The sequence below is a fragment of the Gavia stellata genome, chromosome 9 (assembly GCF_030936135.1).
Source record: "Gavia stellata isolate bGavSte3 chromosome 9, bGavSte3.hap2, whole genome shotgun sequence".
NCBI lineage: Eukaryota > Metazoa > Chordata > Aves > Gaviiformes > Gaviidae > Gavia > Gavia stellata.
The window spans coordinates 41588693-41602135 of NC_082602.1; the positions used below are offsets into that span (position 1 = coordinate 41588693).

Genomic DNA, 13443 nt, shown 5'->3' on the forward strand with positions numbered 1-13443 from the left:
AACAAGGTGCTCAGGAACTTTCCAAAAATTGCCAGACCTGTAAATATCTGGCCTACAGACATCTGAAACCTCATTTTCAAGAGTGGCCAATGTATATAGGAAGACATATTTTCTTGATTTCCGGTAATATTTACACGTACATGCTTAAATCACTTTGAAAATCAACGCTTCCTGAGGAAGCTTCCTGTTACTTGCAGGGCTTTACAATCTGATGTGTACTGTCCTCCTCAATTTTACATGTTAACACAATATAGATGGAAGCTAGCAATTCAGCTACCCTGACAAATTCAGCACAACTCCGAAATTGAGGTTCCTCCAGATATGCGAAGGGACTAGGAGGAGAAAGAAGATGGTGGATCCAAAACACCAGTCCTGAATCTAAGCTTTATGCTACAACACCAGAAAGACTAATTAGTTGTGAAGAAGCAGAGAAAAAAAAAACCTTCTCAGAGTCTACAAATGCTCCATAATACCAGAGTAATCATTCCGCATTAACCCAGTCTTGGCAGACAATTCTGCTTTGCCTGAGTGGAGACTGAGGAATTTTGGAGAAGCGGTACTGCAGAGGTTGTTCTTAACAATAAAAAAATACTTTGTTACCAAATTCTACATTCCATTGAAAGGGAGAGGAGTTACTGAGAAAACCATCAGATGATGACTCAATTTTTGGAACTTCAGAAATTCCAACAATTGGAAGTGGAGAAGGACTAAACTTATTTGTGAGGAATAACAAGAAAGCTTTGCAACAGAATAAAATCCACATAATGCAAAGTTTTTCCACTTAAAACCCTGGATCTTGAAAAAAGCCCTTAATTGCTAACATCGATACTGTGATAATGATACAGTATGAAATAAACACAACTGGGAACAAAAGGTGGTGTAATTAAAAAATTATTTTTCAGTTTGCTTAGCTCACTTGGGATGTTCATAGCAACCAGTCTGTTGAGTAAAATATGAGACATGAATCTCTCCATCCCATAGAACAGAAATGCACTGCAGTTTGTCAGCAGCTGCTCCCATTCAGCTTGGCTGAAAGGAAGGAAGAAGAAAGGAAGGAAATTACTTTTGTGTTACTATTTTACAATAATATTTTTCAGAAATTATCCATAGCAATCACTTTAGTTTATTTATTTTCAGTTATTTACTCCAGAAATACTTACAAGAAAAGTGAGCATGCAAAGCAAGGAGACAAACAAGACAGAATTCTATGGAAAGTGTAATAACTCATATGAACTAATAATAATTTTAATATAGAGGTATACTTATTTTAGTAACACCTCATAGTAAACTGGAGGCATAGTGTAGAATTTTTGTCAAAATCGGATTATCTACATATAGAGCAACTCTGATGCAACCAATCTGACTAAATCACTTTGTGGCACTGGATTTCAGGTCCCTAAAATATTTTGTCTAAAAATCTAAGCACGCATTTTAAACAAAGACAATGGTTAGCTCTGTGTTAAACAGCTCAGCAAAATGTGAGCCTATGTTATGACTGAAGCCTCTGGGAAAAGGCACAATTTTTAAAAAGAAACATGGATAAAACACGAAAGCAGATAGTATGTTACAAACCTTGGAATACGGACATTGCCAATAACTCCTTCCCACTGTAGTGTAAATAGGTCATGGTATTTTTCTAGGATTTCCTTTATTTTTTGGGAAGGACTTAAAGCTCCTGTAACAATAGAATTTCATCATTATGAACTTAACATGCTACAAAGGACATCAGGCAATCTTAATTTCAATCATTTTAAAATGACAATATAATATTTTGGGTTTTTTAGGTCATCATTAGATCCTAAGATTTTTGAAACCTAAGTCCGGCTTTTAAAACTGTAGCAATTGTGACATTTTCTGCGAAAAATTGTGTGTAATTCCCATTTGAAAGGTGTATTTTATAACTGACAAGGATTATTCAGTAGACAGGTTAAAGACTTTAAAAACACAAAGAAAACCTTCTAGATACCCTGAGAAAAGTGTAAAGAGTTGAAAATACCAGCACTGCTCATACAGTTATGTTCCAGAGGCTCAGCAAGGACTTAAGTAGATGGAGAAAATAACTGAGTTTCCAGAGCCCTGATTTCAGAAAGCAAGACTCCAAAACCACCTCTGCTCTCCAAGGACATTGCATATTTAATGATAATTCATTTTCTCTTTTTTGATTACATTTTCATACTACTGTAAATTAAAGATACACTCTAGAGCCAGATATTGACCACATGGTGAACAGTGTTTTATTTTGATCTGCTGTGAAGGAGAAACTGCAAACATCTGGAGACATGCTCTATTATGCTACTGATTGTTTAGTAGCTTCTTTTGCATTGAGTTTAGGTTTAAAAACTATCTCCATAAAAACCTCCATTAAATCAATTTTTGTCATTTGATATACATGTCAGTTTGTTAACGAATGTGAATCAGTTAAACTATTGCACACACTGGGAGAAACAGTGTTTAAAGTGTTTGCGTCAGACTGTATTAATATGTCGGGAGAAGGGCAGCGAAGCCCAAAGCTGGAAGGAATGCTGTGTGAGGAGCAGCTGAGGACTCTGGGTTTGTCTAGTCTGGAGAGAAGGAGGCTGAGGGGCGACCTCACTGCTCTCTGCACCTTCCTGAGGAGGGGTAGTGGAGAGGGAGGGGCTGATCTCTTCTCCCTGGGATCCAGGGACAGGACACCTGGGAATGGTTCAAAGCTGCATCAGGGGAGGTTCAGACTAGACATGAGGAAGTATTTCTTTACCGAGAGGGTGGTCAAACACTGGAACAGGCTTCCTGGAGAGGTGGTCGGTGCCCCATGCCTGTCAGGGCTTAAGGGGCATTTGGACAATGCCCGTAGTAACATACTTTAGCTTTTGGTCAGCCCTGAAGTGGTCGAGCAGTTGGACTAGATGATCATTGTAGGTCCCTTCCAACTGAAAATATTCTATTCTATTCTAATACAGTAAATGCCTAGTGCCTTGACAAACACATTCCAAAAGGAAAAAACAACCCTCTCAAATATCCTTTAGGATAGGGCTGTTTGTGTCTATCATAGTACCCTTCACCTTTCAAAGGACTCCAAATACTTTACGTGTTACACATTCTTTATTTGTAGTCTTTAGCTTGAGAATTTTTGCCGTATAGGTGTGGTGAGTCCAACTGTTCCTGTCCCAGTCCATTCCCACTCAGTACTGTTTTTCCAAGCCCATTCATAGCTTTCAAGCAAATTTCTTGTATAACCAAGAAGATCATACAGAGCATCATACCCTTTTAATTAACCTATATCCTTCCCCACACTACTGATATTTTGCTGTAATGGTATATATTTGAAAAATTAAAAATGCTATAACAAGTTCCTGAAAGTAAGCATGTGTTTTTAATTGGATTACATAGTAAGAAAGATTACTCAAGTAATTATTTTCCTGGTGATGTTATGTCAATATTTAGTGATATGAAAGAAATAACAAGACAATCTAATTTCTTTCCTGAACCTGAAACAGGTGATATTGTTTCACTGATGCACCATTTGACAGGTGATGAGCAGCACTCTTCTGATGAAAAGCTAAGCTTTTTTGTCAACATCTTGATGTCATGACTTCATTTTCTGTTACAAAAATTTCTAAATTCTGTGGGTAGTTTGTGGAGAAAATATTATTTAATATGTTATTACCTGCCTCTCTTCCTTCATTATAGGCGTCCACAATATCTCATAAACAGTTAAGTGTAAACAACGCAATGTAAACAACAAAAAAAGAAACTTTAACTGATACACTTAGCTAATAGTTTGTGAAAGGATACATTTAAAATTATGAGCATCAACAGGCAAGCAATTACAGGGTAAATCACGATTAATTGGTGCCTACAATTAAAAAGAATACATATTCTATTACATGCAGAAGTCTCAATCAAATATTAACAGTATTACATTCTTTGTGTCAAACAACTAACAAAAAGATGTCCTAAAGTTTTGAAGGTAGGATTAAAAGCAGCATGATACTCAACTGTCAATGGAAATTAAAAGCATAAGCTATTCTGCATTATGTACAATGCATATACATACCTTACCTATATATGTGGGTGCACCTATATAGATATATATGCATTCATACATATATATTTATAAAAGTATGTGCATACACAATATAAAATGTACTATATTGCTAGGGGAAGTATTTAGTAACTTTAAACAGCTTCCGTGGTGGGTTGTTAAATACGTCACATTTACACAGAGAGTATGATTTTTTAAAGAAACAACTCTGTCATTATTGCAAAATCAACAAGAAACAAAATTCTTATGGACTTATGTGATATTTATTCCATTTCAGAATTCTGGCATATATAATGAGCTCCTATGAAAGCCACTTCTAGTTCTTTAACATTTTGTTACACAAAAAGAAGAGCTACTCCTATTGAGTTTACTTAAAAAAGGTGGAAAGTTTACCATTTTGACATTCTTTTTCTGATGAGCTTTTGGTTTTGTTTCTTTAGATATTTCAACATCTGTTTTAACTTCAGTCCCTGTGAAATTGAAAAGAACAGGTTTTTTTTTTAAGATATAGGCAGTTTTAGAAAATACAACTTTCTTGAAGGACTACTTGTATTTGTTACGATGTAATAATAATAATAACAGATTAAACTAGAATAAAAATTAATTTCACATCACAGCAAGGCAAAGACATTCCCCAAGCCCTCTTGCCTAAAAATAATGGCTTGAAAGTGGAAAACAAGCAAGAGATGTGATCCCTTAGACATGCAAATGCTTCATTACATTGCAGATTTAGGACAGAGTTGAACAGTGATTACAAAAGCACTTTCTAAGCCTATTGCCATATCTATTCATTGTTGATGTTACTGGAATAACTGAAGCTTCTGTGAGACAGGCAGAGATTGAAAGGAAAAAGAAAGTTTCATATTTTAATCTGATTTTTATTTCTTTAAGGGATTTTTTAAAAAGTGCAGAAAACTGACATATTTCTCACTGTATATATGACTATCGCCCAAAGTACATGTCTCAAGCAGTTATCACTGGAGTGCACTGCAAGCCGGTGGAAGTTTGAGATATGCATTATTACTCATATGGCGGTGTTTCTCTCCTCATTCAGTGGCTACTTTCATAATTGCAAGAACAGAGACTTTCCAGCTATGCTTCCTCTCATTCATCTGCTTTTAAGATTATGCAGCCATAAGCAGTTTCACTTTAAAAAAGGGAAAAACAAAAGTGGAAAAAAAACCCCACATTCTAAAACTCCTATTTCTAACAGACCTGTAACAGTGTATGAATGTGTATGTAGACTAAAAATATTCTAATTTCAGATTATTCACAATTCTTTCCCTTTAGAAAGAAGGGGTGAAATGGGAGAACAGAGGACAGGTTATACTGAAGGTGCTAAATGTTACAGACATGAACACAATACAAGAACCTCTCTGGAACAGCATACTTCCATAGTACAGAGTGAGATTTTCTAAACGTAGCCTATTTTTTAGCTTAGGCCCACCACTTTTAATAATTTAATTTGAGTTAAAATGTGTTTTTATCTATGTATAAGCAAAATGTGATTTCAAATTTTTAACTTCAGTAATAGAAGGTATCTTTGATTTATACAAAATACTGCTTAGTACCTACATTTATTACTCACTTTTAGAATAAATAAGAAATTAAGTTTAAGATGCCATAAGGACAAGTTTACCAACTGTCCAACTACCTCACTTAAACTTATTTCACTGAAGAGTTTATATAGGGTGCAAGTGTCTGCAGTGATGAAAGAAGTCCATAAAGCCTATGGGATCTGATTTTGCTCATGCATAGCATAAGAATTGCCCTTAATGTAATCTTAGCTATGCAGAGAGGAAGTAGCTCAATTATTTGGTTTTTACACTTGATATTTTGAGCAAAGTCTTATACTGATGGTAAAGAAAATTAACAGAAGTCTGAATTCTTATTTGTTTTTTCAGTGCAACTGAAAACAGCTTTAAAGACTTTAAGACTGTACTTCCATAACTGAAACTTTGCAAGCCAATTTAGGCTCCGCTGTGTTTTAGATAATTCTTTAATATGTAGAGGTTATTTTAAATTAGCTAGCAGTGCAACTATAATCAGTCTGTACACTACTGAAATAAGTCTACTGTACTATCTATTAATCTAAAATACTGGAAACATATTGTATGTGGCAGTCTTCCAGTAAAATATAATACACCATTCATATTATTTAAATTTAAGTATCTTGTTCGCTGCATTATTATGATAATGCAAAGAATGTTTATCTAATAGTACCTGATTCAGACAGATGTACTCGATTGTAGAGAATCTGGAGAGAAAAATCTCTGGATACAGAACTTATTCCTTCCTCTTTAAAGATACTCAGAGCTTCCAAAGGCAATTCCATAAATAATGTATCTGCTAGTAATACCACACACAATCCTAAATCCATAGGTGTACCTGAAGAAATGTGACAGAACATGACTGAGACTTAGTAGTTCTCAGTATGCATATAAATAATTGAAGTTAGATGTAAAAACCTAAATTTCCTCTATTGTATGACACCTGAACTCCATTTTACTGTCGATTAAGTCCATTATGCAAAAATATTTCTTTTGATACTCTTACTCCTAAAATGTTGTCAAACTTCTATGCATATGCACTTGTGAGTACTCATTCTTCAGAGGGAAAAATATCCCCATATTTATAACCAACCATCTCAGATTAAAAGTCCAGGTGTATGCAATGTATTCAAGAAAATGATGTTTGGAAATGCAAAATTGCCTTAGCAGTGTTTGGCTAAACAGTATAGAGTTGTAAAGGAGCTCTTACCCAATACTAATTATGTCTTTCTGTAGGAAACTTTCTGTTTCTGTTATTTAGAAAAAAAGTACTGAATATCATTATGACAACATTTTCCTCTTCTACAGAGCATCAACAAATATATGGAAGACAAGTTATTCAGTCTTTCTGGAACAACAGAAGCAGCCAGCTGCCAGATTGCAAAAAGAAACTCTTGCAGGTAAAAGCAAATGCAAATGTATACCCTTTTTCAGTAATTTTTAACTGAGAAACTCCACTGCTCCCCACCGTAAAGCAAAAAACTCAACCACAAAGCAAGCCATGGACTTGATTGCCTCTCCTCTTGGAATGTGTTTAGGGACATATTCCAGCATTAGGCTTGCATTAAAGCAAACAACCTGTGGGAGTCCCTAAATTAAAAAACAGGAAAAGGCAAAAAACAAAGAGACATCAACCGACTTAAGAAAGTTCTTTCTTTTGGCCTTTCTCCTGAAAAGACATTTTATTTAGCTGTCTAAAAGCCTGTACAGTTTGGAAGAGTGCAAATACAAACAGAAGGATAGCTCCATCCAGCATATAAATAATCTCTTTGGAAGTATACTAAAATACTTGACTTAATATAGAAAATAAACAGACAAAACCATTGCTAAAGCCTTTTTCTTCTCCCTGGCTTCAAAAAAATGGAAACCAAAATGACAGGATTTTGGTATCTGTCCATACACACCCACACATACATATATTGTACTCAAGAAAGCACATACCCCGCATTCTAGTGTGTTTGGTGTCCTTATCTTTCACTTTTACTTTTCCTGATTCAGCCGCTGAAGCTGATGTGCTCTGTTTTCTGGGAAGAGGAATTACAGCGAAAATATTACCAGCACTAATACTTATCTAAGGAAAAGTTTTCACAGGAAACACAAACACAAAACTGCTTCAATCTCAGTGAAATTTTACACAAAGAATGTACTCCCTTTGGAGTTCCTATCCTTTGGAAATCCTACCCTTACATAGTTAAATTGTCATGTTTCATCCTGAACTTGACATTGTACAACTTAAGCTTAGTGAAACATTGGAATAGGCTGCCCAGGGAGGTGGTAGAGTCACCCTCCCTGGAGGTATTCAAGGAGAGTGTGGATGTGGCATTGTGGGATGTAGCTTGATGGACATGGTGCTGTGTGGTGTTGGGTGGGTTGGTTTTTGGTGTGTTGTGCCTTGTTGTTGTTGTGTGGTGGTTGGCTTGCGTGGGTTGTTTGTGTGGGGTTTTTTTTGTTTTGTTTTTGGTTTGTTTTTTTTTCAGGTTGGACTTGATGATCTTACAGGTCTTTTCCAACCGTAGGGATTCTGTGATTCTGTGATTCTGTGAGAACAGTGCTTGTTAGAGGTGGCCGTTAGTCTATCATATGGTTCAATCCTCTTAGTTTTGCATATCCTGCATATACTGTCTTTAAAGATATAAAAGTTCATTCAACAGGGTCTATTCTTGCTAAAACCATTCCTGTATTTGTAGGACTTTAGTCACCATTCTATTTTCACAAATGATGATAAAACAAGTCTAAATGTCTTACCTGATATTAGAAAAATCAAACTGTGACAGCACCGGTTTCAGATATTCTTCCATAGTTTCTAATATTTCAGAGAAATCTGATGTCAAATCATGTCCATTATCATCTATTTTCTCTGTTGGAGTCTATCACACACATTGCAACAAAAACCAGAATACTTACACAATGCTATTTAACAAGGATGGAGGGTGTATTATGTTAAATCAGAGGCTAAATCAAATAATTTGAAACATCACAAAATGGAAAAAATAAATATAGAAAGTCAGTTTCAAAACTACTTTACTTCAAAACATCACTCCTATCAGCATTTTGCAAAATATTCTAACGAAGGAATCAGTACAAGATGTCAATATTTAAGCGATTAATATACTTCTGCAATTTCAATGAGGAACGGCAGGGAAGTCCAGCAAAAAGAAAAGATAATGTGGTGCTCCAAATAACAGGAAGAAACTGTGAAAGGACAGTTTTGTGAAGTAAACAGAAACTGCAAGATGAATGTAGAAGCAGCAAATCAAAGTCTACGGAGAGATCAGTGGAGCCAATTTAGGAGAAAACTAAACAGAATTAAGAAAATAGATAATGAGAGAATAGAATCATGTAGGAGAAGATGACACTAAAAACTGAACATCCTAAAAGCCAATATAGATGGACACCAAAACACTAGCTGGAAAAACAAGCTTAACTAAATGGTGAAGACTGTTGGTATTAATGGACTTCTCACCCAAAGCTCTGTTTGTGTGGCTCTGTGCAGGTTGCATCCACAATTACTGAAATTTGTAATGCACGTGCATTTTTAAAATCTAAGCCACTTTTTTTTTGTCTGTTCTACCTGACATTATCTTATCACCTTTCTTTACTTATCCAACTACAGCAATCTTTACATAACTTGCCATTACAACAAAGGCTGGCCATGGACAAGAGAAAAAGTGATCAACACTTCAACCATCTGCAATAATCAGTATTTTAACTGAAAGAAGCTAATATGATGAATAAAACAGAATTATAATTCAAGAACCAGATGTGTCAAAGTTGTGTGATCAAAACAATGAAAACTTGTACAGAAAATTCAGTATGATCTGTATTTTTTACCTTTATATTAACAATAGAAATAGGTCTATACCAGTTTTTGTTAGTATGCTATATTTAACGGTGAATTTTGATTGATATTGAAAACCTAGATTTTACCTAATGGAGCCCAAATTAAAGTAAATTAGAATGCTAGGATGTAGACTTGCACATATCATGTGTAGAAAACTTTCTGTCACCTTGCAGCTTAAAAGCTTGTGTGAAAGTCACAGGCTTTTCCAGTGTACCTTTATGCTACACAACTTGCGTTCACCGATTGTCAAAAACAATGTCCTTATAGAACTGAGCCTTCTTGCAATAACAGAAAACTTTTATCATCTAGAATTTAAGAGTGTTTGTAGCTACAAACTTGGAATTCCAATGAGATGTGTCCTTGAAGCAAAATTTTGTGACTAACAGGCTTGGATCAACTGCAACCAAATAAACAGCTATAGCGCAAAAGGTACTGTGTGCGCTAGAAACTTTTTTGTGTTGGAAATCAGTAATAAATTTTTGGCTAACATAGTTTTATTTTGATTAAAGGGTTGAGAGCTATGATCCATTTTTTCCCTTGGGACAGCTGGGGCTTTCATGTGCTATGAAAGGCAAATGCAAATCTTAGACGTACAAGTAAATTGATCTCAATTGCATCAATTTTCATTTCTGATAAACCTCTGAACATTTCAAAGCTGCTGAATGACACTGGAAACAGTAACAGAATAACACAGTAAGATTAAATTTTGAAGCAGAGTACACAACATTTAGCAACTATGAAGACTAGGGATGTTACACTTGGAATAAACTGAAAATTCTGCATAAAGAGTGTTTATGATAGTTTCTAGCACATGTTTTTCACCCTATTTTAAATATAAGGTAATCAAATATATTACCACGTCTGTTTTGGAGACACACTCTTGCAAGTTTTGAATGACAGTCTGTTTAAGATGATTCTTCATCTTTTGCTGCTTGTAAAGATGCACTTTTTCCAACAAAATACAAAATGTATCAGGATTCACAGGAAATCGAGAAACTTTAGCTTGCACTATTAAAAGGAGGATAACACCGTCTTAAGACTCTTTTTGAGACGTCATATTTGTACTTGAAAAAATGATTGTACCGAGACCATCAGTTTCTAAAGCCATGGTATTCCTTGAAAATTAAGTAACTGTTTAAATATATATATTTAGCACAAAATATATACAGAAATGTACATTGAAAAAATCTCTACAATTATTTATCTATAACAACTTTAGCCTTCAAATATAAACAAAAATTGTGTAAATTGTGACTAGATACATTATATCTGATAATGAAACACATGTATTTAGGTATTTACTTCCTCTAGGATTAATAAGAGTTACAATTCTTTTAATAATGATTTTTAAATTTTACTGACTGCAACAGTGAAAGATATGAACCTTCTCATAACATCAGTGCAATGATTTTTCTCTCTTAAAGTAAGAGGCACTTACCCATTGGCTGAGTAGTTTTTCCTTTTTGCTGTGCAGTACTTACTTTTGGCATCTCAATCAATGAACTGTACAAATTTGATCTATGGAAAGCAGAAAACTGCTGAGTAGATTATTTGACCGTTCAGTCTTGTTTATATGAAGCAAATTTATTAGATGAGTAATTATTACCCTCTAATATAATGTGCTCCCAAATACTCTCAAGATGCAATATTTACCCCCACCTTGGGGTGCAAAACTTGCAAAATCTAACTGGAACAAACTGAGAGCTGTAAGGAAATTCTTTCATTGCTATATATCCAGTAAGGTACATTTTTATTTGTTCCATGACAATTGTTTAAGACTTTTCACAGTTGGTGAAGGTACTCATAGTCAGTTGCTATAGCTCCATTTATGAGTAGTTGCTAATTAGGCTGCAGTAATGAGATCATTTGTGGCTTTATAAAGCTAAATATGACCCCTCCTAACTTTTTTCAAGAGCATAAGCAATAAGAGCTGGAAACTATTAACAGAATTCAGGAGGATACCAAGAATGGCCTGAAACCTTTGAAGTGACCTCTGGAGATTTAAGAGAGAATTAGGGAAATCAAAAGTACAGAAAAACATACAGCTTTGAGCTGCAGGCAGTTTTATTTATATATTAATTTTTTCACTATCCTAAAATTCATGTCCAGCAAAATTAGAAGTAAAAGGCAATAAACAACCAAAATAGTGATTATTTACAGGTAAAAAAAGATTACATTTATAACAAACAGAATGCTAAACCAAAATGATGAAATTTTATACCTGTCTTCTGAATGCTGGAGCATAATTATGTAGAAATTAGATGGCAATTCATCCATTATATTAAAATGTTCAACAGGAATGCAGAGATTTCTCCATGCCTGTACAGTAATTCAAAAGTAGCATTATTTGCATAGATTTTATAACCCCCGATCTCAGTTCTTTCATCAGAAAAGTGATAATAATTCTAGGAAAGAAAGTGCTAATATTTAAAAAAAAAAAAAAGGCCAAAACAAACACTCAGCAGATGTGCCAGGACAGAAGGCTCCCTCCAAACAACAGGAAACACTTTTTCACTGTGAGGGTGATTCGAGCACTGGCATAGGTTGCCCAGGGAGGTTGTGGAGTCTCTATCCTTGGAGATAGTCAGAAGCCATCTGGACATGGTCCTGGGCAACTGGCTTTAGGTGGCCCTGCTTGAGCAGGGGCGTTGGACAAGATGACCTTCAGAGGCCTTTTCTAACCTCAACCGTTCTGTGACTGTGTGATTTTTGTGCAGTGCAGAAGAACTTGTAAATATTATTTAAAACAAATTACAAATACTGTAACTTATTCCACTCTAACAACACGACTTTTTTGGCCACTACACTATCTGTGGAGTTAAATTGCTATCAAATCCTAGCAGAATATTAGCAAAGGGAGGAAGCAGAATAATTCATTGTAACATTTATGCTTGTAAAAGTCCTTCACAATTTTGTTAAGAATAGACCCTTCACCAAAAGGCACTATATAAAATTGTATTGGGTTTACGTGGCAAGGTTTTGGTGGCAGGGGGAGCTGCAGGGGTGGCTTCTGTAAGACACCAGCAACTGAGCCCATGTTGGACAGAGACAGTTTCAGCTAGCTTCAAGTCAGACCCACTGCTGGCCAAAGCTGAGCCCATCAGCAATGCTGGTGGCACCTCTGTGATACCATTCAACAAAGGGTAAAAAACACTGCCCAGCAGCCAGAAGAGAGGAGTGAGAAAACGTGAGAGAAACAGCCCTGCAGACACCAAGTTCAGTGCAGAAGGAGCGGAGGAGGTGCTCCAGGCACCAGAGCAGGGATTCCCCTGCAGCCTGTGGGCAAGGCCATGGTGAAGCAGTCTGTGCCCCTGCACCATGGAGGTCCACGGTAGAGCAGATATCTACCGTTCAGCCCATGGAGGACCCCACACCATAGCAGGTGGATGTGCCCTGAAGGAAGGTGTGACCCTGTGGAGAGCCCATGCTGGAGCAGGCTCCTGGCAGGACCTGTAGCCTGTGGGGGACCCACACTGGAGCAGTCCATTCCTGAAGGACTGCACCCCATGGAAGGGACCTATGCTGGAGCAGCTTATGAAGAACTGCAGCCCATGGGAAGGACCCATGTTGAAGCTCATGAAGGACTGTCTCCTGTGGGAGGAACCCCACACAACCCCCATTCCCCGTTTCCCCGGTGCAGCTTGGGTGGCAGGGCAAGGAGGTAGAAGGATCATGAGTCAAGCTGAGCCTAGAAGAAGGGGGGCGGGGGGGAGAGATTTTTTAGTTTTGTTTTTATTTTTCGCTATCCTGCTCTGTTTTTAATTGACAATAAATTAATTTTGCCAAGTTGAGTCTGTTTTGCCCGTGACAGTAATGGGCGACTGATAGCCCTGTCCTTATCTTGACCTATGAGCTTTTCACTGTATTTTCTCCCCCTGTCCTGTTGAGGAGGGGGAGTGACAGAGCAGCTTGGTGGGCACCTGGCAAGCAACCAAGGTCAACCCACCACAAAAATATTGCACTAAAGAATATACAACCCTTTTTGAGAAAATACAATCAAAACCAACCAAAAATCTCCTAGTGACTAA

The 13443-nt window shown here is 36.4% G+C and overlaps 1 protein-coding gene across 1 annotated transcript in view; it reads right to left on the reverse strand.

The window, feature by feature from the left end:
* Positions 1 to 273: 273 nt before the first annotated feature.
* The window catches only part of CFAP46 (cilia and flagella associated protein 46), an 82191-nt gene continuing 69021 nt past the window's right edge, over positions 274 to 13443 (reverse strand). Inside the window, exons 41-48 of the mRNA XM_059821386.1 lie at positions 11637 to 11734; positions 10897 to 10933; positions 8320 to 8441; positions 7516 to 7598; positions 6248 to 6412; positions 1573 to 1675; positions 917 to 1029; positions 274 to 332 (exon numbers count right to left, since the gene is read on the reverse strand). Coding sequence (XP_059677369.1) covers positions 274 to 332; positions 917 to 1029; positions 1573 to 1675; positions 6248 to 6412; positions 7516 to 7598; positions 8320 to 8441; positions 10897 to 10933; positions 11637 to 11734 — 780 coding nt within the window. The remainder of the gene's footprint in view (positions 333 to 916; positions 1030 to 1572; positions 1676 to 6247; positions 6413 to 7515; positions 7599 to 8319; positions 8442 to 10896; positions 10934 to 11636; positions 11735 to 13443) is intronic.